General features: G+C 55.0%; 1 protein-coding gene across 2 annotated transcripts; it reads right to left on the bottom strand.

The window, feature by feature from the left end:
* Positions 1-473: 473 nt before the first annotated feature.
* Positions 474-25569, bottom strand: HADHA (hydroxyacyl-CoA dehydrogenase trifunctional multienzyme complex subunit alpha). Of its 2 annotated transcripts, XM_039568439.1 has the most exons (21): positions 25483-25569; position 25374; positions 20478-20519; positions 20322-20392; positions 19088-19221; positions 17799-17937; positions 16707-16826; positions 16523-16625; positions 12495-12617; positions 11759-11877; positions 10936-10992; positions 8601-8710; positions 8200-8334; positions 7425-7596; positions 6690-6776; positions 5061-5201; positions 3939-4007; positions 3496-3691; positions 3039-3153; positions 1957-2102; positions 474-1003 (listed from the first exon to the last, which is right to left on the bottom strand). In XM_039568439.1, the coding sequence occupies exons 1-21, from the start codon at positions 25567-25569 to the stop codon at positions 858-860; spliced, it is 2313 nt and encodes a 770-aa protein (XP_039424373.1). In that variant the 3' UTR covers positions 474-857. The 2 variants fall into 2 exon arrangements, with proteins under 2 accessions (XP_039424373.1, XP_010388129.1); XM_010389827.4 differs by lacking the exons at position 25374; positions 25483-25569 and adding an exon at positions 23153-23329.
* Positions 25570-25826: the final 257 nt, after the last annotated feature.

Below are 25826 nucleotides of genomic sequence, written 5' to 3'. Positions count from 1 at the left end.
GCACTGTTCAGCTCCTGGCCCAAGGCCTGCCAGGGCGCAGGAAAATGGCTGGAAGCTGGAAAGGAAGCCAGGGAGGGGGAGCTAGGCCTGTGACAGGTGCCCGGAGATTTAAAGCCTTTTAGTTTAACTTGAGCTCTCCCCACAGGGGGCCCTTCTGGCCTTTGGCTGCTCGATCCGCAATTACAGGCGCGCCCATCTGCCAGGATCTCCTGCCAGGATCACCCGCGGCAGAGGGAGCTGGAGGCTCCTCACAGCCCCTGCGTGATGGCAGAGGCTCCTCACAGCCCCTGCGTGATGGCAGAGGCTCCTCACAGCCCCTGCGTGATGGCAGAGGTGACAGTGCTTTGTCCTGCTGCTGCTATCCTGCCCCTCCATGGGTCCCAGCCCACATGGACAGGACCCCAGGGCAGTGCCTGAACCAGTCAATCCCGACTTGAGCCGTTCCCTCAGGGAGATGGGAGGAGAAGCAGGAGTCCAAACCCAGGAGACGGGGCTTTATTTTGGTGGATGTTTATGGAAAGGCAAGGCCTCGGCTCCAGCCATGTTGCTGGATGCTACTGGCCAGACTGGGAGCTCTGGAGGCCACGGCACGGAGGCAGAGGCAGCAGGAATTCCCTCCCCCAGCACGGACCCCAGGCCCAGGCTGGCACGGGACGGATGTGCCCAACACACAGTGGCTGATAAGGCACTTGAAATGACTACAAGCCATGAGGCAACCTGCTGCCCCCCTCCTTCCTTCCTTCCTTCTTCCCTTCCCTTCCTCCCCCGGGAGCTTTGGAGATTAACCTACGAAGAATGGGGTGTTGCGGGGAGCTGGGGCCCGGCTGGAGGAGCTGTCGGGGTGTCACCAGGCCACCTCACTGGTGGAATTTCTTGCTGGGGCTGTTGGCGTGGTCCAGCAGGAGCTGGCACGGTGTGAACTGGCTGCCGTACACGGCCTCGTACTTGCGCAGTTTGTCCACGAGCTGCCGCGCGCCGTAGGAGTCCGCGAACCTGAAGGGACCTGCAGGGACAGGGACACAGCGCTGACAGGGAAGGGAGAACCACCAAGGTGCCTGGAGGGATCCCAACATCCAGAAACAACGGCTTTGTCCAATTCATCGTTCCCCACAAGAGACCCCCCAGTCTCTCATCAGGGTACCAGGACTCTGCTCCCCGCTCACCTGAGCTGGGCAGAGGCACTTGAGTGCTGGGGACAGGCTGGGACATGGATAATCATGGAATCATGGATGGTTTGGGTGGGAAGGGACCTCAAAGCCCATTCCAGTGCCATGGCAGGGACACCTCCCACTGTCCCACGTGGCTCCAAGCCCCAGTGTCCAACGTGGCCTTGGGCACTGCCAGGGATCCAGGGGCAGCCCCAGCTGCTCTGGGCACCCTGTGCCAGGGCCTGCCCACCCTCCCAGGGAACAATTCCTTCCCAATATCCTAACCATGGGAAGCCATTCCCTGTGTCCTTTCCCTCCAGGTCCTTGTTAAGAAGTCCCTTGGGGCTGCTCCCTCAGTCTGAACTTGGCTCAAGGAGGGAAAGCACCAGGCATGTGGCAGAAGCAACTCCTTGGGTCCAAGAGCCCTTGGCGAACTCCAGCAGCAGTGGCAAGAGACAGCATCAGAATCATGGAATTTAGGGTGGAAATGCCCTTTGAGACCACCAAATCCAAACATTCCCCAGCACTACTGAGACTACCACTAACCCCTGTCCCCAAGTGCCACATTCACAGGGATTTAAATCCCTCCAAGCATGGGGAGTCCACCACTGCTCTGCACAGCTGTGCCAGGGTTGGACAGCCCTTTCCATAAAGGAACTGTTCCCAGTATCTCACCTACACCTTCCCCGATGTAGCTTGAGGCCATTTCCTCAGGCTGCAGCTCAAACCTGGCCTTCACTCCTGCCTTGCCACATGGCTAGAGCCCACAGGGAGCTTTGGAGCCCAAAGCACAGCCCAGAGCACTCACCTCCCAGGCAGGGCGGGAAGCCCAGGCCGAACACAGCACCGATGTCCCCCTCCACGGGGTTGCTGAGGATCCCCTCCTGCAGGCACATGGCTGCCTCGTTCACAAACCGTGTCACCAGGCGCATCTGGATGTCCTCGTCGGAGCAGCTGCAGGAGAGAGGCTGTGAGGGAATGGCCATTCCCACCTGGGCAGGGAATGCCCCAGCCCTGGGACAGCACTTGAAGCCAGCACAGGTGGGACACAGAGCCAAGCCAGGGGTGGGAACGGCCTCCCTGGGAGTGTCCCAATCCACATGAGGATCAGGGCTAAGCTCTGTGACATTTCCTGAAGCAGGCACTAAGAATTATGGAATGGTTGAGTTTGGAGGGGACCACTGGGGCTCCTCTAGTCCAACCTCTGTGCTCAAGCAGGGTTTCCTGGAGCATGGCACTCAGGATTGTGTCCAGATGGATTTGGAATAAAAGGGCTTGATCAGCCTCTGCGTTCAGCAATGTCATGGAATCACAAACCCATCTGGGCTGGTAAGGGACCTTAGAGCCCATCCAGCTCCACCCCCTGCCAAGGGCAGGGACACCTCCCACTGTCCCGGGGTACTGCAAGCCCCGTCCAGCCTGGCCTTGGACACTGCCAGGATGGAGCAGCCACAGCTGCTCTGGGCACCCTGTGCCAGGCCCTCACTGCCCTCCCAGGGAACAATTCCTTCCCAATATCCCATCCATCCCTGCCCTCTGGCACTGGGAAGCCATTCCCTGTGTCCTTCTCCACAAGAGACCCCCCAGTCTCACCAGGGTAACCCAGGACTCTGCTCACCTGAGCTGGGCAAAGGCACTCGAGTGCTGCGGACATGGATAATCATGGAATCACGGATGGTTTGGGTGGGAAAGGACCTCAAAGCCCATCCCAAGTCCCAAGTCCCTCTCCAGCTCACCTGGAGCCCTTTTAGGCCCTGGCCTAAGGTTTCCCTGGAGCCTCTTTGTCTCCAGGTGAACACCCCCAGCTCTCCCAGCCTGGCTCCCTGGCAGAGGAGCTCCGGCTCTTGCAGCATCACACACAGGTACTCACAGTCACACACAGGTACTCACACGTCAGGATTCGCTGGGATCTTGAACTTTTCCAAGATCTCGTCCATGCCAGAATTCACACTCCTGTTCTTCACTCCCTCCTGGTAGACATAGAATCCCTTCCCTGCCTTGCGACCTGCAAGGATCAAAGCAGACAAGTAATCTCCCGCCACGTGTCCTGTTTCCTCCCGACACCTTGGATCTTGTTTTGTGACTGCTGTTCCTGCTCCTGGAGCAGAGGGAAGGGACTCAGCTCCACCTGACCCCTTGGCAAGATGCTGCCACTGTGCCAGGCCCTAATGCCTTCTCTAGGTCCAAAGGACAAACACCACCACTGCTTCTGGGGAGGGATTCCTGCCCCATTCCCAGGGCTGCTCTCCCCCTGCTTTCACCTTGGGCAGGAGAGGCTGACGGATGCTGGTGCTCTCCCTGGAGCAGAGGGGACACCCTTTAGCTTGGGAACAGCTTAGCAGCTCACCTAAGAAGCCTTTCTGCACCATGAGCTTGAAGAGGTCGATGCTGCCCCCTCCGAAGCGCTCGCCAAAGGCCTTGCCCAGGTCCTCGGCCACGTGTGTGGCCACGTCCACGCCCACCTCGTCGATCAGCGTGGCCGCTCCCACGGGGAAGCCGAAGGCCGTGGAGATGGCATCCACTTTCTTCGGGTCAATGCCCTCCTGCAGGATAGGAGGGGAAGCGATGGGATCTCGGGATGAGGTCCTGGAAAGCCAGGGTGGCACAGAGAGCCCAGCCCCATTAACTGACTGCAAAGAGGAGCCAAGAGCAGGCTGGGGATGACCACAAGACCCAGGGCTGGTGACCCACATCCCCTCCTGCCCACACCCAGGCTGACCCCAGCTCTGGCCAAGCAAGAAGCAATTCCCATGACTATTGGGGGATGCTCAGTAGCTGACGGACACTCACCTGGAGAACTCGGACCACCTCGGACAGCATCGGCCCCAGGCACCTGGTGGTGTAGAATCCAGGCCCATCCTGGGGAAGAGAGTGCAGCAGGGAGTTCTTGGCAGCACCAGAACTGTGGTTCACAGCCCAGGCTGCAGTTCAGACACCCCAAACCCCATCTCCAACACTATAGTACTGACTGCTAGAATTGGTTTGGGGTTTTTTCCCCCGTAGAGCTCAGTGGTGTTTGCAGGCTTCCATGAACTTAGTCCCTGGAAGTTCCCATCCCAGTGTTTTTATCTGAACTAGTGTCTGCAGGTCTGGAGCAGGCTGCTGCTTCACCAAGCCCAACAGACTGGAGAGGGAAAGGGCATAAGCCAGTTGTTCTACCTCTGCTGCTCCCCACAAAGTCAGGAAGCAACAGATGAGCTGCAAACTGCCCTTCAGGGAGGCAGCTGAGCTGGGGACGAGGCTCAGGGGAGCAGCACCGTGTCCCCACTGGCCTTTGGAGCTGCTCAGAGCACTTTTTAACAACCAGTTTTTCCAGCACTACAGGAGATGTGCTCAGCATTGCTGGCAACCTCAGGAATCAGGGAAAAGACAGGGACACTTTCCACTGTCCCAGGTTGCTCCAAGCCCCATCCAGCCTGGCCTTGGACAATTTCAGGAATGGGGCAGCCATGGCTTCTCTGGGCAACCTGTGCCAGGGCCTCTCCACCCTCCCAGGGAAGAATTTCTCCCTAATATCCAATTTAAATCCACTTTTCTATGTATTCCTGCCCCTCTCCCCCAAGATTTAACCCAGACAGAGGAGGGTTCCTGCTCACTGACTCTGTCCTTGCAGCCTGCCAGGGAGCTGAGGTGGTGACAGTCCTGTCCAGACTGCTCTGTCTGGGATGCCCTGGAAGCCATGTGGGGCAGGAGTGCCAGCTCCTCGTACTGGCCCTGCACCTGTTCCTGGTGGCTTTCCATGGCTGCTCTGAGGGACATGTGAGGATCATCTGCACACTTGCCCCTTTCTGACCTCCCTTTTCACTTCTCAGAGGAGCAGCCAATGCCAGTGTGTGCACAGCCATGTTTCACCCCCGCTCAGTGTACAAGCTCTGTATGACCCAGCCCCTGCTGTGTGTAGTGTCCCCTCACCTTCACCACGATGACAACTTTGCCCTGTTTGAGGCCAACAGCAACAGCAGAAGCCGCTGTGTCCTGGGAGGTTTTGTCTGTGGTGATGATTTCCAGCAGCTGCATCTTGTCAACAGGGGAGAAGTAGTGCATCCCTATCACCTGGCAGAGGGAAGAGCTGGGTTCAGATGGATTCTGGCTCCCAGAGGAATCAGCTGGGCAAGTCGAGTGCAGAGGGAAGGCCAGCATGGGCTGCAGGGCCCTGACCACGCTCTGTATCCCTCTGTGACAGGAATGCTCTCCCATTGCCTTCTCTCCTTGGTTTTCCCAAGGACACAGCACAAGCCCAGGAGCTCCTGCCTTTGAGGATTAAGATACAATTTTTACAGGACCACTTCATAGTCTGGCAGCCAAATCTGCCTGGGAATCCCAGCTGAGCTCATCCTCAGGGAAATGATGGGCACAGTAGGACTTGGAGGGGCACCTGAGCTGGCAGGGCAGCCCCACCCAGCTGCTGCATCTGCTGGGCTCAGACTGGAGCAGCCCTCAGGGAGTCCCTGCATGCTGCCTGTGAATGTTTTTGGTGAGGAAGTGAATTTAAGGATGAGAAGGCTTCTATCCAGAAGCTCATTACAGAGGGAAGTGCAGCCTTCCCCCGGGAACAGCGTTTAAGTGGAGATTATCCGGCTGTGTGCCTCACTTTCTGAATGTGACCATGCCATCAGCCTGTCACCTTCATGCCTCCTGGCAGCCACACTTGGCACCAAGCCCTGCGTAAGTCAGGGGCACCTTGCTGAGTTGCAGGCTGCAAAACTAATTAAAGAAAATGCTCTAATTAGTTAACTGACTTCCTATGAGTTTCCCCATAAGAGCCATTGCACAGGCAATTTAAACAGCAAGAGGATGTTATTTGCAAGGATGAACAAATGAGGCTCAGTTGGCAATTTGGATGCAACAGAGGTCTCACAGCAAATGAGGAAGAGGCTCAGCAGGGTGACAGGAACCTCCAGCAGGTCACCTCATGCTCACAGGCACCACAGGTACCCCTGGCAGGGCAGTCTGCTGCTGCCTCAGGGCTGTAGGGATCAGTGCTCCTGCTCGGATGCACTGAGGCTGGAAAAGCCCTGCAAGAGTCCAACCTGTGCCTGATGCCCACCTTGTCCCCAGCTCAGAGCACTGAGTGCCACCTGCAGCCCTTCCTGGGACACCTCCAGGGATGGGGACTCCAAACCTCCCTGGGCAGCCCCTGCCAAGGCCTGAGCTCCCTTTCCATGGAGAAATTCCTCCTGATGTCCAACCTGAACCTGCCCTGGCACAGCTTGAGGCCATTTCTTCTCATCCTGTCCCTGTTCCCTGGGAGCAGAGCCCGAGCTCCACCTGGCTCCAACCTTCCACAGCTTCTCTGCCCCCACGTGCACCAACACCTTCTGATGTGTGCTGACCTGCCACACCAACATCACCCTCGGGGTGAATCCACCTCCACCTCCTTCCCACCTGCCCCAAGATCACGAGCTCTTTGCTCAAAGCTTGCACTGGGAGCAGAGGATGAGCTGTGCCATGTCCTGAGGAGGGAGCAGAAGGTCCCTAAAGCAAAGACACCTCACCATGGACAGCTCTGCACAGGGCACGTGGCCCTGAGGACTCACTCACCTTCTCAGGCCTCTTGCTGGCAGCAGCGATCTGGCTGATGGGGAGGGCAGAGGTGTTACTGGCGAAGATACAGTGAGCAGGGATCACCTGGGAGGGGGACAAGGGACAGGACACAGTGAGCAGGGATCACCTGGGAGGGGTGGAAGGGGCTGTGTCAGCACACAGGCTCCAGAGCTGGATCTGGGCCCTGGGAGATCAACACCAGGGAACCCTGGCAAATGAGGCAAACTGGGTTTGCTCATTAGACACTAACTGGAAAGCAGTAGTTCAAGTCAGCCAGCTCTGACTTGCCCTGAACTATCCCCAGGTCTGCAATATCAGCCCCAGAGCTTCCATGTTTCTGCCAGGCCTCTGCAGCCACAGGAGACACTGCAGGGAGCACCCCGTTCCCCCAGTGTGCCCTTGAACGGAACAGAGGGACAGCAGGTGAAGGACTGCGAGGTGTGGAGATAGCAGAGGACACCACTGTCACATCAACGTCCTCAGACAAACGGAAGCTTTTTTTGGAGCACCCCCAGGAATTGGAATGTCAGAACTGTTCCATTCAGCTACCAGCTCCTTACTGACCAGGGAATGTCCCCAGCAAACAGAAAGGCTGCCCCTGATGCTCACCCATGTCCTGATGTAAGTGATTTGTACCAAGAACCCGACTGCAGCACAAAGGCGAGGGGACAAACCCAGCAGCACAGCCCAGGACCCTCTGCCACCCAGGGGCTGCTCTGGACTGATACTCACGGCCTCCACCTCCTTCAGCACTTTGTGTTTGACGTTGATGTCCTCGAACACGGCCTCGATGACCATGTCTGCCTTCTCAAAGCCCTTGTAGTCCAGCTGGCCCATCAGGTTGCTGAGGATGGAGTCCCTCTCAAACGATGTCAGGCTCTTCTTCTTCACCTTGCCATTCAGCCTAGGGAGGGACAGCTCTGTCACTGCTCCTGAGTGGACCAGTCAGGCTGCTGGAGGTGCACCACAGGAATCCCTCCTGTCCCTCTCCCACAGCTGGCACCCAAAACTCCATCTCCAACTCTGCAGGACTGTCACTCTGTGTTCTGACCCCTCCTTCCATGTGGAGACAGGGGAGTCCTGCTCCCGTGGCTCAGCTGAAGGTCAGTCACTGACATTCCTGATGATACACAGCTGAGCACTATTACTGCAGAGCCAGGAGAACATGGAAGAAACCCAGGAAGAAAACTCTGGAATGCCTCCCCTGACATGGGCCTTTAGGTAGCCAGAATTGCTCTTTCCTTAGCTCTAGAAGTTACTGCTGAATCTAATACCCAAACTGAGGTCTCTGCCTACCTAAGGAGCTAAGGCTGAGCCACTGGGCCTATCCTACAGCAACATGCCAGCACACTGCAGGGGACAACATTAAAATAAAACTTTTCTGTGACATCCAATGGCTCCTCCAGCAGAACAGCAGTGTCAGGAGTTCCTGGTGCTGACAGCAGAGGAGAACTGTGACTAAAGGCAGCCCAATGTCACCAGAGCAAATCCCCCATAACTCACATACCCCTTGTAGACCTGCTGCTGGCCTCTGTCCAGGCCCTTCTGTGCTGTGTCCTTCAGAATGGTCTTGATGCCCTTATCCACGGAAACCTGGGCGATCCCGGCTCCCATGAGCCCTGCTCCCAGCACAGCCAGAGTCCTGCAGGGAAGGACCAAGGGGACACATTCAAAGCTGGACATGGCAGAATTCCCATCGCTGCTGCCAGACCCACACAGCTCCTGCCATCCACCCAGGCACCACTTGAGAGTGAGGCCACACAGGACTGAGGCTTCCAAACTGCAGCGGGTCAGCCTCTGGAGGCTGGAAACATCTGCTCTGATACACAGCTCTCCAGCCCACTGAGTCCCAGGAGCCTTTCAGAGGTCCTCCAACTGCTCCTTCAGCCATCCCACACTGGCACTTACTTGACCTCTTTCTGAGGTGTCCCAAACTTGTTCTTCTTGCAGTGCACCTGCCCGTGGTAGAGCCCCATCAGTGCCTTGGATTCCTTGGTCACTGCAAGTTGGCCAAAGCTCTGGAGGAAAGGGAAGAGAGAAGCAGAGTTTGGCATTAAACAGCTGCCTCAGTGCCAGCACATCAAAAACATGGCAAGGGGAGAGACAGGCACTGTGTGATTGCACAGGTGAGCAACCTGGATGGAAAAGGGACAAGGGCCCAGGTCACCTCTGAGGAGAGGCACCTTCTGGGCTCAGCACAGCCCACCCTGCACCACCTCCTCCTCCCCAAAAGCAGAAGGACGTGGAGCTGCTGCAGAGAGCCCAGAGGAGGCCCCGGAGCTGCTCCCAGGGCTGGAGCCCCTCTGCTCTGCAGCCAGGCTGGGAGAGCTGGGGGTGCTCACCTGGAGAAGAGAAGGATCCAGGGAGAGCTCAGAGCCCCTTGCAGGGCCTGAAGGGGCTCCAGGAGAGCTGGAGAGGGACTGGGGACAAGGATGGAGGGACAGGACACAGGGAATGGCTTCCCAGTGCCAGAGGGCAGGACTGGATGGGATATTGGGAAGGAATTGTTCCCTGGCAGGGTGGGCAGGCCCTGGCACAGGGTGCCCAGAGCAGCTGGGGCTGCCCCTGGATCCCTGGCAGTGCCCAAGGCCAGGCTGGACACTGGGGCTGGGAGCAGCCTGGGACAGTGGGAAGTGTCCCTGCCCATGGCAGGGGTGGCACTGGATGGGATTTGAGGTCCCTTCCCACCCAAACCATTCTGGGATTTGATGATTTCAGTTCCTCAGTGACAGGACTGGATTTCCCTGAGATGAGACGCTTCCTACCCCCATGCATCCCACACTAATTGGGGCCACTGTCCCCAGAGATCCAGGAGGAAGGACCCTGTCCTCAGGCTTTGACCTTTACAAACAGGTCTGTTCTCTCTGACAGCAGCAGCCTGATCCTATTTTCAGAGCATCACAGGTAACAAAATCGAAGGCCTGCATAACCTCCCAGCCCTCAGCACAAATGTTCTGAGGAACACAAAGCACAAGCACACACAAAACAAAGGTTGACTGAGCCAAGTCTGCCAAGGAAAAGTAGGGAATGTGGTTTGGAGCAGGCTGTACCTTCCTTCACCACTGCCCTGCGAGTTAAAATATCCAAAACAAAGCCTAGAAGAGAATCTGCAAACTCCTGTCCTGCGGGAGAGAGGAGGCAGTAAAAAAGCCATGACACTGACACTTATTATTCTTCAGGGGTTCTGGGAAGATCTCCATCCTGCTGCTGCTGCTGCTCTCAGAAAAAATCCCATTCATTCTTTGCTGTAAGGAACAAAGTATCCCATGGCTTTTATCCAGCACCAGACCAAATGTGGGTGGAATGCACAACCAGCAGGGATGGGGCACAGCCAGGAGGGCACTGGTAAGGTGACAGCTACAGCTCAGAGCAGGCCTTGGCACCAGAAGGGAACAAAAGGAGTTACAAAGCACGTCAGGGAAGTGGGAGATGGATGGATTTCACCAGCATTTAAGGGGCAATGACCTTGGGGATGACCCAAACACAGAGATAATCGGATGGGAACGTGGGACTGCTGGAGACTCAATCTTGCAGAGCTGGCAGTGCCCAGGTAACCTCACCTGTGACTCTGTGCACAGACACCATTACCTCTGTGGCACCAGAAATAACAAATTTGAGCACAATTGTGGCAAAAACAGGACCAGTGAGGAAAAAATAAATAGGGATAGGTTGTTTATTATGGCAGAGAAATGGAGGGATGAGGATGGCTGAGGAAAACAAAGATTCTGTGTGTGTGTGGAATAAACGGGTCACACACAAGCTGCTGGGGAGGACACCTGCCTGCTCCAGCCCTGGACCTGCCCACCACAGTCTGTCCTACACCCTCAGTTAAACTCTACTCCAGTTTTCCCTGTGTCCCAGCAAAGCTCAAGCAGGACTAGATGGTGTTTAGGACATGAGGCTCATGTGACAGCATGGTCAGATGAGTGAGATGAAACACCTACAGCCAGCTCCTAGAGGGGGTGTGGAACTTCAGCTCTGCTCCCCCATCAAGGAGGAGCAGCATCAATCACCCACACTGGCCCTGCCTGTGAGTGGTTTGAGTTGAGGCTCCCCATCCCTGGCAGTGCCCAAGGCCAGGCTGGACAGGGCTTGGAGCAACCAGGGATAGGGGAAGGTGGCCTGCCCATGGCAGGGGCTGGAATGAGATGAGCAGCAGCCTGTGATGAACCCTCTGCGTGGTTAAACACAGATCCCCTCACCACACCATTACCTGATCCCTGCCAGGATCTCCTCTCCTTACCTGGGATTCAATGAGGTATCCAGCATCATTCCCCTGATCCAGACCAGTTTTTACGACCTAATCCAAAAGCAGTAAAGACACCACGGCTCAGTCATGCTGCAAACACACACTTTAACAGGATTCCCTGCTGTCTCCAGCGACCCCTCCCCAACTTTCAAGGCACATTTCAGGCTCCCTGAGTCCTGTCCCTGCTGCTCTTAGCAGAGCTGTGTCACCCTGTCCTTCTAGCACAGGACAGGCGAGGAGTTTACCAGCAGGTTCATTTTTAGCCATCCCTTGTGGTTTTAGGAACTGTGCTCCTGTAATGTCACTGCTCTCTGAATCCTTCACAGGTTTTAAAGAAGTCTTGGCAACAACAATAGTGAAAAGTCATTTCAAAACGAAGATTCATCACAGAGCATCTGTAACAGGATGTCTGTGTAACACAGGGGACTAATGAAGTATTATGTAGTTAGTGCTATGAAAATTAAAGCAATTTCTATTTTTATGGTGTCGAACAGGTCCCCCGAACTCTTCAAAGACTGTACAGAAAACCTGGGAAAAGAGCAGCTGAAAGTTTCATGGACAAAATATTCTAGCTAAACCTTCCCTCAGTTGGGATTCCTGCTCTACCCCTCACTGGTACTAGTACCCATAAACTGGTGATCATATTTTGGGCAGTCATTCTGAATTCTACCCCACAGCCAGCACTCCTCAGGACTGATCTCTGTGAGGATCAGGATGCTGGCTTGACTCAGAGGAAGGATCACCTTCCCTCTGCCTGTCCCACATGATCCCGCAGATCCACCTGCCTGCAGTTCCTCCCACCTCCCAGGGGGGTTACCTCGATGATCTTCAGAGGAGCAGGGTAGAGTCCTTTGGTTTGCTTTTGAACTTTGCTCTCCACTGTCTTGTAAACTTGCTGCCTCATGAAGGGAAGAGCCATGGCATAGTCTGTTAGCCCTGCAAGATGGGACAAAAGAGGGGTCAGCACAGTGCCAGGATGGGCTGCAAAGGTAAGGCACTACAAAAGTGAATATCTGCACTAGAAACGTGCACCTGAAACCCAGGCACAGGCAGCAGGGGCTGCTCAGAGGTTTCCCGTGGATTATTCCATGGATGAGTCTCACTGAGGGCTGAAGTGTCCTCCTAACACAACTGGTGACAGACTGAGCCCCGGGAAGCAGAATTCCCAGAGATGTCCCCATTTCTGGGCTGTGCTATCCAGGATCAGCACCGAGCAGCCCCTTGTGCCTCTTCCCACCTGAGTTCACGAGCTTGGTACAGAACTTGCCACAAAAACTTTGCAGATGGACAGTCCCTGGAGGCACCTGCTCCCTCTCACTCCTTGATGCCTGGCTCCCTTCCAGCAACCTCAGGAGCCACCATGTCCAGCTCTGCTAAAGCCCAGATCTGCAGAGCAATGTTTCCTCTACCACCCCACGCTGCTCAAGAGATGATTCCAACATGAAATAACGAGGTTTTGAAATGGAATTGAGTAGGAGCACGAAGACATCCTGGAGAAGCCAAGCTGGATTACACTCACTGCTGTCCCTTGGGATTTCTCCATGCTGACTTACTCTGCATGAGCCCTCTGGATCTCTTGGCAGACACAGTCTTGTTGGCCAGTCCCCTGGCAAAACCAATGGCCACCTCCTCCAGGTACTCAATTGTTCTTGCTTCTGGAGTCTTCACTCCTGGCCCTGGGGAGAGCAGAGAACACAGCACAAGTTATCCCCGGGGGTTGAGGACGCAGGGAAACCAGGACCAGACACAACATGACGGGCCTTTGAACTGCTCCCGCTCCTGTTTGGCTTCTCTTGGTTATGAGCAATGGTGGAAAGGCTCAGCAGGACCACATGAAGGCCCCACAGGACTTATACAGAGGGCATTGTGCACAATTATGCTGGAATGCCAGCTCCCTGTGGGAGCAGGGCCAAGTTACATCCAGCTCTGCAATCACATCAGGTTGCTCAGGGACCTTCTGCCAGCCTCTGGACACTTCCAAGGACAGAGGTTCCATGACCACTCTGGAGGTGCCTTCAGCTCCTGACCATCTTTTTGCCACTTGTGCCCTTTATTCCTCAAACCTTCCACTTGCCATAATTGCAGGCACCCAGAATCCCGAGGGAACTGAGGTGTTCTGCCTCCCCTCCCTCTTGCTGCACCTCTCCTCTCCTCTGTGGAACAAGTGTGCCCCACCACACCGTGCCAGTGCTGAGCTGTTAAACACACAGACAGCATTTCGGGAGTGCTGAATCCCTGCAAATCACCTGTACTGGAGCCAATGTCCAACCAACCCCAACCTTTGCACCCAGTGCAGGAAACCTCTCACTTGCCTTAGCTACTGCGACACCTGTGACACCTGGCCCAAATTAAAGCTGTCCCACAATGAAGTAAGCCACCACAAAACCAGTTTTAGCAGCCTCTGAGGGTGGGTTGCACAATTTCCAAGCACAGGAATCCTCCTCATTTCCAGACAATTGTATCATCAGGACAGGAGGACACAGCACAGGAGGCAGCTGTGAGATGCTGCCAGAGACAAACTGAGTCATTAATGACAGAGCAGTGCCTGTGAAGCTGCACAGGGCCACCATGTAGACCCTGGAGCTAAATGCAACCTTGGGCTGAACAAACCCAGTGAGATGACAACCCTGTGTCCCTGCAGCTGGGCAGGGACATTCACCTTCATACCAACTGCTCCAAACACACCCAGATGCTGCAGAGTCCTCAGAGCTAAGGAAACACCCCACAGACACAGATAAAATCCAAAATCAGAAACTCCCTCCTGTTTCAGCTCCCACTACTCTCCTCCTCCTCCACAAAAGGCTGAAGTCCTCAGTTTTAAGGTTTTAATCACAGAATTTTTTGGTTGGGAAGGGAATGTTAAGGGTCATATAATCCTCCCCCTGCCATGGGCAGGGACACCTCCCACTGTCCCAGGCTGCTCCCAGCCCCAATGTCCAGCCTGGCCTTGGGCACTGCCAGGGATCCAGGGGCAGCCCCAGCTGCTCTGGGCACCCTGTGCCAGGGCCTGCCCACCCTCCCAGGGAACAATTCCTTCCCAATATCCCATCCATCCCTGCCCTCTGGCACTGGGAAGCCATTCCCTGTGTCCTGTCCCTCCAGCCCTTGTCCCCAGTCCCTCTCCAGCTCTCCTGGAGCCCCTTCAGGCCCTGCAAGGGGCTCGGAGCTCTCCCTGGATCCTTCTCTTCTCCAGGTGAGCACCCCCAGCTCTCCCAGCCTGGCTCCAGAGCAGAGGGGCTCCAGCCCCTGAAGCATCTCTGTGGCCCCTTTGTTTCACTCCTCTCTGTGTAACACCTTGAGGGTTTTCACCCAGCAGACCCCAGAAGCTGCTCCCTGCTGGGGGAGTCTATCAGCAAGGAGGAGATAAAGCAGCACAAACACTGACAGCTCAGGGAAGCTCCCTGTGGAAGTTTCCCTCCTGCCCTGGCAGAATGTCAGAGCCAGTCCAAGGAAAAACAGGCCAAACAAAACAAGTTGATTTTACAGGCAGCAGACAAAACACAGCTCAGAGCTGCTGCATAATCTCCATTTCAGCAATGCTAAGTGGGTTTTAGAGAATTCACTGGAAATCTGAGAGCATTTGGGAGTTGAGAGCTCAGACTTCACCAGCTTCCAAATTCTCTTCTCACCATTCAAGGCTGAGACCTTCAGCTTTATGGCCTGATGTGCTCTAAGATGTCAATCCCTGATTTCCTGTTTCCAGCAGCCTGGATGCATTAACAAGTGCTGGATTCTGATACTCCATCTGAAGAAAACTGCTGTTCATTTAAAGTCTGAGCTGTGAGAACCATTCCCACCAAGTGGCTGACCCCACATATGTGGGTTTACTTTACCTGCAGTTAATTCCCAGTGTTTTGTTGTGCCCTAACCCGGGAGCTCTGAGCTGTCCTCTCCCATTTGCTTTCTTTTACAAATGGCACATGCCACAGCTGGATCCAGGGAATGCTGCACAGCTCCTTGCTGAAGGAGAACTGATTGCATGCCCTGAAATTGCCTCCTGATTGATGGTGTCTGTCTCCTTCCAAGCTTTCTGTCATCAGTTAAAGCATCACCCCAGGTAGAGCTGCTTTCCCCAGACACAGAGTGAACAGGAGCCCTCCTGGCACTGGCTGCTGTTTGGGTAACAAGGAATACATCCAATGTTTGCATATCATTTGTGTTTCTGTGTTCCTCCTATGTGCTTCTCTGGGCTGAGCCAGGATTCCCAGCAGCTCCTCACAAAGCTCACGCTTCCTTTCAGCAACTTGGGTTAATAAAAAGCCACATCTGCTGGCTCTTAAAAACCAATTCACTTCTAAGCAAGTATCAAGTGGGAAAGTTTATCCAGGCTGCCTCCAGCCCTGGGACCAGCAGCAGAAAGATGTGGAGCTGCTGGAGCCAGTCCAGAGGAGGCACCAAAGGGATCAGAGGAACAGTTCTACCGTGAGGAAAGGCTGAGAGAATCGGGATTGCTCAGCCCAGAGAAGAGAAGGCTCTGGGGAGATTTAATTGCAGCCTTCCAGTGCCTGGAGGAGCTGACAGGAAAGATGGAGAGGGACTGGGGACAAGGGCTGGAGGGACAGGACACAGGGAATGGCTTCCCAGTGCCAGAGGGCAGGGCTGGATGGGATATTGGGAAGGAATTGTTCCCTGGGAGGGTGGGCAGGCCCTGGCACAGGGTGCCCAGAGCAGCTGGGGCTGCCCTTGGATCCCTGGCAGTGCCCAAGGCCAGGCTGGACATTGGGGCTGGGAGCAGCCTGGGACAGTGGGAGGTGTGGGACTGGATGGGCTTCAAGGTCCCTTCCAACCCTGGCCATTCAGTGATCCAGCACTGGCCTGTGGGCCAGCACAGACACCAGGGCTTCCCTGGCACTGCTCAGGGTGGGCAGCAGCACCTTTTTGTTCATTTTATTTTCTTCACCATCACCAGTGTGCTCTGGCCATGCTCTGCCTGGGGAAACCACGCTCAGCACCCTCCAACTCCGTGGCAGTGCCAGCCGGAGCCGTGGCTTCCCTTCCAACTCCTGGGTGGGGCTGACCACACCTCTCAGGAGGCTCTGGGGGATTTAGTCCTCAAACTCCTGTGTTTAGTCACCTTCCAAGAAAGCTGCCCTAGTGAAAGAACTTTGGGAGCAATACATTATCCAGCAGCCTCCTCAGCACTTGGAATCCTGAAGTTTGCAGGGAATTTCTCCACCCAGCTGACAGCCAGCTGGCAATTCCAAGTGCCTAAGCCACGGAGGCTGCCTGCTCCAGCTCCCGTCAGGGATTACCATCTGCAGGCTGCAGAAACACAGACATCAGTCATCTATTGTCCTTCCATTAGGGGCTGCAATCTGTCCTCTGACATGATAAATGAGGAACGTGGGCTCTTATCTGGATAATTAGCTTAAGGAGAGCCAGCAGGCCTGCCCTCCATGCTGACCTCTCCTGTTCACTCAGCTTCTGCAGCAGCCTCACATTTCAAGGTCCCTGTGCTTGTAAGGTGGGAACAGGGATTCCCCTGCAGAGCAGGACAAAACCTCTCCACACATTTTGGCGAGGGGAGAGGTTCCCTGACAGGCAGCAGCACATCAAGGAACTGAGAGACACCGTGTCTGACCTAGTGGTTCCACCAGCTGGTCAACCAGCCCCATCTTCTTGGCTCTGTCCGCACGGATGTTCCTCCCAGTCAGCATCATATCAAAGGCAGCAGGAAGTCCCACCTGGAAGGGCAGAAAGAGGATTCCAGAGTGGGAGCTTGCCAGGCAGAAGGGGCTATAGACTCAAGTAGTCCTCTTACTCACCATCTTTGGCAGCCTCTGAGTACCCCCTGCTCCGGGCAGGAGACCCAGCAACACTTCAGGTGTTCCCAGGACTGTTTTCTTGTCCTTTGTTGCTACTCTGTAGTGACAGGCAATGGCAACCTTAAAAAAAGGAAGAGACAAGGAAAAGATTCCCTATGAAAGACCACAGGAGAACTGGGCATCCATGACACAGCTCTCTCCCACACACTGCCTCAGCTTTCCTCATGACCCTGCCCCAATTCCTCAACCCAACTGCCCAAATTCCCTCTGTGCTCACTGATGGCTTCTCCTGGTGGATGACAGCAAGCAGGTATGAGATGAACATCAAACTCCCAAGCTGATTTTAAATCTCACCTAGACCATCAAGGGCTTAATTAATTCATCACACCAAGAGCACAGTCCCATCTATGGATCAGCCATGAGTCCTGGTTTATCCCTGGACTACCAAGTCCAGATGAGTCAACACAGTGGGTGTAAAAAGCTGTGACTGCTTGAGAAATCAGTACAAACTGAAGAGACGCCATCCCAAGATCACACTGCTTTAGTAACAACTCTGCTCCAGGAATTAGCAGAGCCTTGCAGTTTACAAACTCCTAGATGGAGGTTACAAGGCAGAAGATCCAGCCAAGGTGCTGGAGAGGAGTTGCTGGCAGGGTGGAGCCTGGCCAGGTCCCCACACTCACCCCTCTCACAGCAGCCCTATAAAGAATGGAAGTTGCTGGGATACAAAACTCACTTCATCTGAAAAGCAGCAATTTCCAGGCTGAACCCTGCCAGCAGCATTGATGCAGCTCCAATGCCTGCTGGAAACAGCCAGTTTTCCCTGGGACACTCATCTAAATATTAGCCTGGCTCACAGAGGTTCAGATTTGATTTGCTCTCTTTCCACAGCAGCAGCAGAACTCACGTGGCACAGCCCTGAAGCACAACCAAGCCATTAACTTGCCACAAACTCATTTACATGATGTAATGAGCCCTCGTCAGCTCCCAAACCCCTCTCACAGTACCAGTCCTGCCGGCATCATTTGGATAATCAGAGAACCAGCAGCGTCAGCTCCCACTCCTGCTGTGAGCCCCAGGATTGCCCAGTACCTCCAGCCCTCCTCCCAGGCAGCTGCCACTGATGGCAGCCACGATGGGCTTTGGAGAGTGCTCAATCTTTTCCAGCATCTTCTGTCCATCCTGAGAGAGCTGAGTCACTTCCTGAGCAGTCTTGCAGGCTTCAAGCATGCTGAGGAGAAGAGAGAGGTGGATCAGGAGGGGAAAAGCACTGACAAAACAGCAGGAAAATGAGAGGTTTTGACGAGTTTGTCCCTTTTTTCCCCACAAACTCCAGTGCCTGACAGGCAGGCAAGAGCTGATCAGGCCCCAGTTTTGGATCAGACAACACAAGGAGACCAAACCCAGCAGGGTCAGGCCCTGCACGCCGACAGGGCTGTGCCTGAGGCACTGAATGGGATTCCCTTGTGCCAGGGCTGTGGAAGCCTTTGGGAGAGGAAGAGGGGTCACAGGAAGCCTCAAAGCACTTGCCAGGAAGGGTAGAGGAAAGAGCCCAGGATCAATCTTAAGAGGAGCAGATGGCCAGTGCTCTGATGCCACACTGCCAATTAGAGGCTCCCTGTGCCAATTATTCTCCTGGAGGCTCGCAGCCTGTGCCAGGCAGGAGCAATTTGGGAGGCTGGAGGTGCTGAGGCCAGGAGACACCTCTTAACCACAGCCTGGCCTTTGCTCTGCTCACCTCCTTCCCTCCTGCACAGGGAGCGAGTCTCTGTCCCTGGACAAGGCCAGCCAAAAAAGTAACACGGTTTTGGAGGGTCTATTTGTAATTTACCTCCTTTCTTCAGAGCTTTCTGGCTTTTAATGTCTTTAAGCAACTATTCTGTTCTGTCAGTGTCAGCAGTAGGAGCCAATGGCATTCCAGGTGCCAGTGGGCACCCACAGGATCATTGCACACCCTGGAAATGTTACCCAGGGAGCCTGGGAGGCTGCTCCACACAGGGCAGAGTGCCAAACCCTGCCCAAGCGAGGGGCCAGGCTGGAAGGCTGCCAGGCACTCCAACCCAGCTTAAACGAGTCCTGCATGTGAATTATCCACTCTCATTGTACCCCAGACAGAAGGACAATGCCCAGCCCAGAGCCAGGATGGGTTTCCTTGGCTGCACCCCAGCACACAGGAAGGAGTGACCAAGTGCCACAGCCAGGACGGGTTTGAGGACTTGCCACATCCCCCTTTGCCGAGGTCCTCAATTCATTCCAGCAGCTTTGGCATCCTGAGCACGTGGATTTCCCTCCCAGCCCGTGCCTCACCCTGGGGAGATGTCAGGGACAAGCTGCTGGATTTCAGGGACAGCTCCACCAGCTCCTGAGGCCCCTGTGCTTACTTGAGATCTGCTCCAGCAATGAAAGAGCCTGGCTTGGAGGAGATGAGCACGGCGCTCCTCACAGCCTCGTTGGCCCAGATCTCATTCATGACGTCGGTGAACTCTGCACTCAGCTGCTTGGACAGGGTGTTCACCTGGGAGCAAAGCAGCACCGTCAGCAGGAGCTCAGCTGGAGCTCAGCTCTGCTGCAAGTTACTTCAGCCTCATCCTAGCACAAAACCCACTCCAGGATAAAACCCTGCAGCAGGTCATCTTTAGTTGGGAAGTTCTTCCTTAACCTCCCCACCGGTGGGTTTGTGGCCCCAAACACTGACTTTATGAGCTTGTAAATGGTTTTTTTTCTACATAATCATAGAATCACAGAATGGTTTGGGATGGAAGGGACTTTTCAAGGTCATCTCATGCAACCCCCTGCAATGAGCAGAGACACGTTCCCCAGACCAGGCTGACAACATCCCTCCAGCTTTACTGAAAGGCTGCAACAAGCAGGACAAATCCAGCCTGGGTTCTTCAGGTACCACCAAAATCCTCACGGAAAATAGGGTATTTCAAACCTGAGACTGCTGCTGCTCCTCAAAAGGAAGGAGTATATAGAAAAACCCTTCTGGTCTGCTACAATTAGTACAAGATTTTTCATAGCACTACTAGTTCAATCTTTATATCTCATACAGTATCAGAGCAGCTCAGCTGCTTAGCTTTAAAAACCAGTGTTTTACTGCAAGCTCTACCATAGCTTCGTAGAGAGCATGTCCGTCTGTGAGATGACATCTGAAATTCACCACTGGTTAAGAGACCCCAAAGTGCATTTTTAGATGCATTCCTGAGATGTCATTTACAGAGTTTCTGCCTCCTGATACCTGAGCAACTGCAGCTGTATTGACCTAAAAAATGAAAATGAGCTCTATTTATATTGTATTCATGATAACAGAATCGGAAGCATTTATGGATTCCTAAGCACTGAAGTATGGACGCACTCTTTAACCACTTTTAATCCAAGAATTTAATAAGATTTAGAATCTTTTTAAGATTTCTTTAAGATTTGGAACTTAATAAGACCTTAATAAGTGCCTGGGAGAGAGAAAAATTAGTTTAGCACACCCAAAGTACTCCAAGAGGCATCTCCAGATGTCTCATTAAAATCCCAAGATCTCCTTTTCCTATTTCTCCTTTGCTCCCAACTTTGTAAGGCTGCAGGTTAGAAAAGTTCTGAGCCTTAAGTGGGAATTTTCAATACCTTGGAATTTGGTGTGTTGAAGCGCACGACAGCAACATCCCCTTTGATATCACAGCTGACGTGGGTTCTGTCTGCAAACAAACACCAGGGTGGGGTCAGCTCCTGCTCCAGGGATTTCAAGGAAAAAAGGGATTTATAGAAAGGCTTCACACTTACTCTGGAGGGCACTGGAGGTGGAGATGTTACGGCAGGCATAACCTAAGGAAAAGATGTTACAGGTGTTAAAGGAATTCTCAGCAGCCTCAGCCCAACTCTCTCCCAGCTCCCCTCGCCTGCCAAGGGCAGCTTTTGGAAAACCCTGGGCACGAGCCAGTCCCTCCCCTCACGGCCTGACCTGTGCCCCCACCAGAGTCCAGCGGTCACACCACTGCAGTGACCTTCCCAGCACAGACCACACCCCTGCAGTGCCAGCAGTGCCCAACTGAGAGCAGCAAAAATGAGATCCTTCTTCCCAACCAGCTGACAAGGGATGGAGCAGGTGGCACAGGGAGGTTTGCCTTTATTATCCTCATTCCAACCTCTTCACATGCTAAACCAGGGACCTTCCTGCACTTCGGGGAGCTTCAAGGTGATTTCCCTGCAAAGCAAACACAGCTGTCCAGGATATTTCTGTAAAAACACGTGCTGGTGCCAGCAAATGGGGCCACACACTTCTCAGTGGGCACAACTGTAGGGCCACAAAGGGCTCACAAAATATTTATTCTTGCCTCTATCTATCAACAAAATACTCAGAAACACAGATTGGTTTGGGTGGGAAGGGACCTCAAAGCCCATCCAGTGCCACCCCTGCCATGGGCAGGGACACCTCCCACTGTCCCAGGCTGCTCCCAGCCCCAATGTCCAGCCTGGCCTTGGGCACTGCCAGGGATCCAGGGGCAGCCCCAGCTGCTCTGGGCAACCAGAGCCCAGGGTGTCCCCACCCTCACAGCCAAGAATTCCTTCCCAATATCCCATCTGGCAGTGGGAAGCCATTCCACCTTGTCCTGTCCCCCCAGGCCCTTGTCCAGGGTCCCTCTCCAGCTCTTGGATCCATCTCTGCTAATGACATACAAAGCACATGAATGTGTCTTGTTCCAGAGCCCTCAGCAAACTCAGACCACGGGATGAACAAGTTCTGCCCGCAAGTTTCTGACTTGTAAATCTCCTCTTTCTGCTCAGAAATTGTGTTTGGCCCCATGATCTCTCAGCACATGAATGAATCCCAGCTCCATTCAAGCAACCTTGCCCTTGACCCTGAGGATCCCCTAACTCAGATCCAGGCTGAATCCCTGCCAAAGCTGCTTTCAGTCTGAATTCCAGTAAATACACATGTGTTACTCCACATGTATCTACCAGCTGGCACACAGCCAATTAGCCACGGGAAGGTTCTGCTCAACACTGATAGAACTTTTAGGAATGAAACATTCCCATTCCCAGCAGCAAGAAGGGAGAATAGTCCAATACCAGGAGAGTAAACTGCAAACTGTGCCTCCCCAACAGGTGTCCCCCCCTGCCACAGCCCCGTGACACGAGCTCAGGGCTGAGGCCCTGCTGCACTTTGGCCTCATTTCCACCTTGTCCGGGGTGCTGGCAGTAAGGACTGGCCTTTGCTCCCATTCCTGAGCCCAGGATATGCGGTGTGATGGGGATGGAAATTCAACATCAGCCTGTCCCAGCAAACAGGTCTGGGGTGCATGAGTGTGTCATGTGCCCACAGCAGCATTTTATAAACAAAGAGTGAACTGGTTCCCGCTCCAAAGCTCCTCAGCAATATTTAACACTCACATGTGATTGCTGCATCCAACAATAATTGCCCTAAACTTTTTGTGTGCTCAAGTCAGGTACTCCTGAAAATAAGCACCAACATTCAATTCCCACAAACCAAGTGTGGGCTGACAACAATTCCTCTGGTGAGAGGTGCTGCCCAGCAGAACACCATGCACGTTTAACAGCAGTATTTTAACCCAGTAAAAGCCACAAAGCCTCTTTAAAGAGAAGGCAAGGGCTGAACAACTTCCCTGAATTCATTCATTCAATCCTTGGAGCAAGCTGGGATAGTGGAAGGTGTCCCTGCCCATGGCAAGGGTGTGGAACAAGATGAGCTTTAAGATCCCTCCCAGCCAAACCAGTCTGGGATTCCATGTTTTTTGCTCTTTACATGCCTTTCCTTTTCCATATCAGTTCCCAAGCAGATTCCTTCCATTAAAATGTTCAGCCTTGAATTCCACTCTGCCTTTCCATTCTCACAAAACAGAAGAGATGAAGTAGGAAAAGAATAAATCAGGGGCATGACTGGGCAAATCTCACTCCATTTGAATGTAAGCTCTTTTGGGAGAGGTGCTGTTAGCAGTGTAACAGCTGGGTTAACACAGGAGTGAGGTTTCTGTAGCCTGACAGTGGTTTGTTTTAAATCCAGAATATTTGTGGAAAACACGTTTTGCCACGAAACAAAAGCAGCTCCTCGGTCCCGGTCCCTGCACATCTGCTTTAGGCGTTGATCCCTTCAGCACTGCAACGGGAACGTGCCAAGACCGGAGCCAGAAAAATCCTCCAAAATGCTGCAGGAAGCAGCAGCCCAGCTGCACGCTTCCACCACGTCCTACCATTCATTCCAGAGCTAAAGCCTTGAAAATCGATTCCAGTCTCACTCATCCATTCACTTTCAGCTCAGACTGTCCAACACCAGGACACCGACAGTTCAGGTGCTCTCAGGACTTTGCCAAGGACTTGGATGCATCAGAGAATGGACAACACCCCATCCCACAGCCCAGCCTGCTCCTTCCCACTTTCTCTTCTCCCTGTTACTGCCTCGGCTGCTTCCCTGCCCAGCCCCTTCCCATCCTTCCACTCACCTGGACACGGCATGCTACTTGAACTGGGAACGGCCTCCATGGTTGATGACTCAGGGAAAAGCCTTTTTCCAGTCCCAAGCCCCAGCAGGATGGATGGGATGAAGCTCAGGCCACCTGAGCTGTCCCTGTGAGCTGAGCACGGAGCTGTGACCCGTGAGATGGGAAACTCCTGGCAAACTGAGCTTCCCAATCCACTGCAGGAACCTGCCGGCACACGGACACGGCCCAGCAGGTACAGCCAGCCCCGGAGCTCACCTGGCTCCTGTCTGCTCCCTGCCTCTGGGCTGCCCTGGGGAGCTTTGCATCCACTTCCCAAACACTTTGCAAGGCAGAACAAGGGTATTAATTAGTTATGAACAGTGACAGCGTCCTCGGAGCAGCTCCGGGGCTGTTTGTTGTGAAGAGTTTTACCAGTCAGAACAAGAATTCCAACAGCAAGAGCCTGAGAACTCCCTGGAGTTGCCACAAGTCTCCTCATTAGTGACTGCACCGCCCTGTCACGTACAAACCTGCTGCAAGGCTGCACGTAACACAGGTGTGATCCCAGGAGCATGGAACTGCTCATGTTGGAAAAGACCTCTAAGAGCATCAAGTCCAGCTCTGAACGCAGCACTGCCGAGCCCAGGTTTGGGTTTAAATGAAATGCAGCTGGATTTTGGGTCAACATCAATACCAGACTCTGAGGCCCTTCAAAGTGCTCAAGTACAAGGTTTCTAGTGCTTCCCAGAGCTCCTGGGGACTCCTTGCCTTGGTAGCCAGGAAGCACCAAGCGAGCACTGTGAACAGGCAGGAGAGAGCCCCAGCCCTGCCTGCACTGGCAGGGGAGATGCCCCACACAAAATCATGGAATCATTGAATCCTAGGATGGTGTAAGTGGGAAGGGACCTCAAAGCCCATCCAGTGCCACCCCTGCCATGGGCAGGGACACTTCCCACTGTCCCAGGCTGCTCCCAGCCCCAATGTCCAGCCTGGCCTTGGGCACTGCCAGGGATCCAGAGGCAGCCCCAGCTGCTCTGGGCACCCTGTGCCAGGGCCTGCCCACCCTCCCAGGGAACAATTCCTTCCCAATATCCCATCCAGCCCTGCCCTCTGGCACTGGGAAGCCATTCCCTGGCTCCTGACCCTTCAGGCCCTTCTTCCCAGTCCCTCTCCAGCTCTCCTGGAGCCCCTTTAGGCACTGGAAGGGGCTCCAAGTTCTCCCCAGAGCCTCCTCTTCTCCAGGCTGAACAATCCCAATTCTCTCAGCCGAGAGATCATGGAGCACCTGGAGTCACTGACAGGCCTGGGCACACCCTCCCCACCCAGGTGGGAACACTGGGATACCCCTTCCCATGGATACATCTTCGTGCCTGCAGGGCAGCCACAGACACCCAAGGACATGGGGACACCCTCTCCTTTCCAAGCAGGCACACAGGGCACTGCAGACAGGCACATGTGTCAGGGCACAAGGACACTCTCTCCCTGTGGATCAGCTCATGTGCAGGGATCATCCTGACTGGAGGGTGTGTCCCCCCCTCAATGCCAGGTCACAGGGACCTCCCAAAGCTGCACAGAGATTCCCACAGCGTGTCCTTGTGCAAGGACTGGCACGGCAGAATGTCCCCCATGGGGGCACACCCCCCGCAGAGGCTCCAGGACATGGGGGGCCAGACCCTGCACTGGGGAAACCCTGGGGGGGGATGTTGGGGACCGGCCAGGGATCCCCCTGGGTGACTCACAGGCCATGGGGACAAACCCCCCGCATGGGGCACAGACACACGCGGGGACACCTCCCACCCCACAGCTCCCCCGAGGATCCCCCGGTCCCAGTACCGGTCCCCACAGACCCTTCCCTGGGAACACCCCACTGCTCCCAGTCCCCACGGTCACAGCACCTGAGGAGCCCTCCGGGACACCCCCCACCCCCTGCCACAGCACCGAGAGCCCCTCTTTGCGAAACCTGCTCCTCATCCCCTCAATGCCACCCCAGTCCTCGCCCACTTACCGCCCTGTCGGTGTTTCCCCACCTCTCAGTGCCCCCTCCCCGACCCCTCAGTGCCCCGTCAGCTCCGCCCTGCCCCTCGCACCCTCACTGTCCCCCCGCCTTCACCTCTTAGTGCCTCCTCACCGTCCCCCCCGAAATTACTTCTCCGTGGACCTCGTCCCACCCCAGTCCTCGCTCCCTCAGTGCTCCCCTAACGCTCAGTGTTCCCCCGACCCTTCACTGCCCCGTCGGTGACACCCTTGCCTCAGTGTCCCCCTGCCCGTCAGGGCCCCCACCCCTCAGCGCTCCCCTCACGCGGGGACACCGCACGCCAGCCTCTCCCGCTCCCCGCCGTCCCCCCGCTTACCGCGGGCGGGGTGTGCCGCGTCGGGCCGGCCCTGGCGGCGGCCGGAAGGCGGCTGAGGCTGCCGATGGCCCGCACCGCCGCCGCCATCTTCACCGAGGTCGAATGAGGGAGAGGCCGCCGGGGGCCTGACAGCTCCTGCCCCGCCCACGCCGCTCCGCCCGCGCCCGTCCGCCGCGCTGCCCGCGCGCTTCACCGCCGCCAGCACGCTGCTACCTCCTTCTCCTCCGCTCTTCGCGGTGTCTCGGGTGTTTTCAATCCGTGCCGAGCGGGAGCGGATTGCGGGTGAGGCCGGGGAGGGGCTGCGGAGCGGGCGGTGCCGGTCAGGCGCGCGGCGGGCAGCCCGG

The sequence above is a fragment of the Corvus cornix genome, chromosome 3 (assembly GCF_000738735.6).
Source record: "Corvus cornix cornix isolate S_Up_H32 chromosome 3, ASM73873v5, whole genome shotgun sequence".
NCBI classification, from domain to species: domain Eukaryota; kingdom Metazoa; phylum Chordata; class Aves; order Passeriformes; family Corvidae; genus Corvus; species Corvus cornix.
Note: the sequence above shows the minus strand (reverse complement) of the source record. Positions and strands in the feature narration are given on the sequence as shown.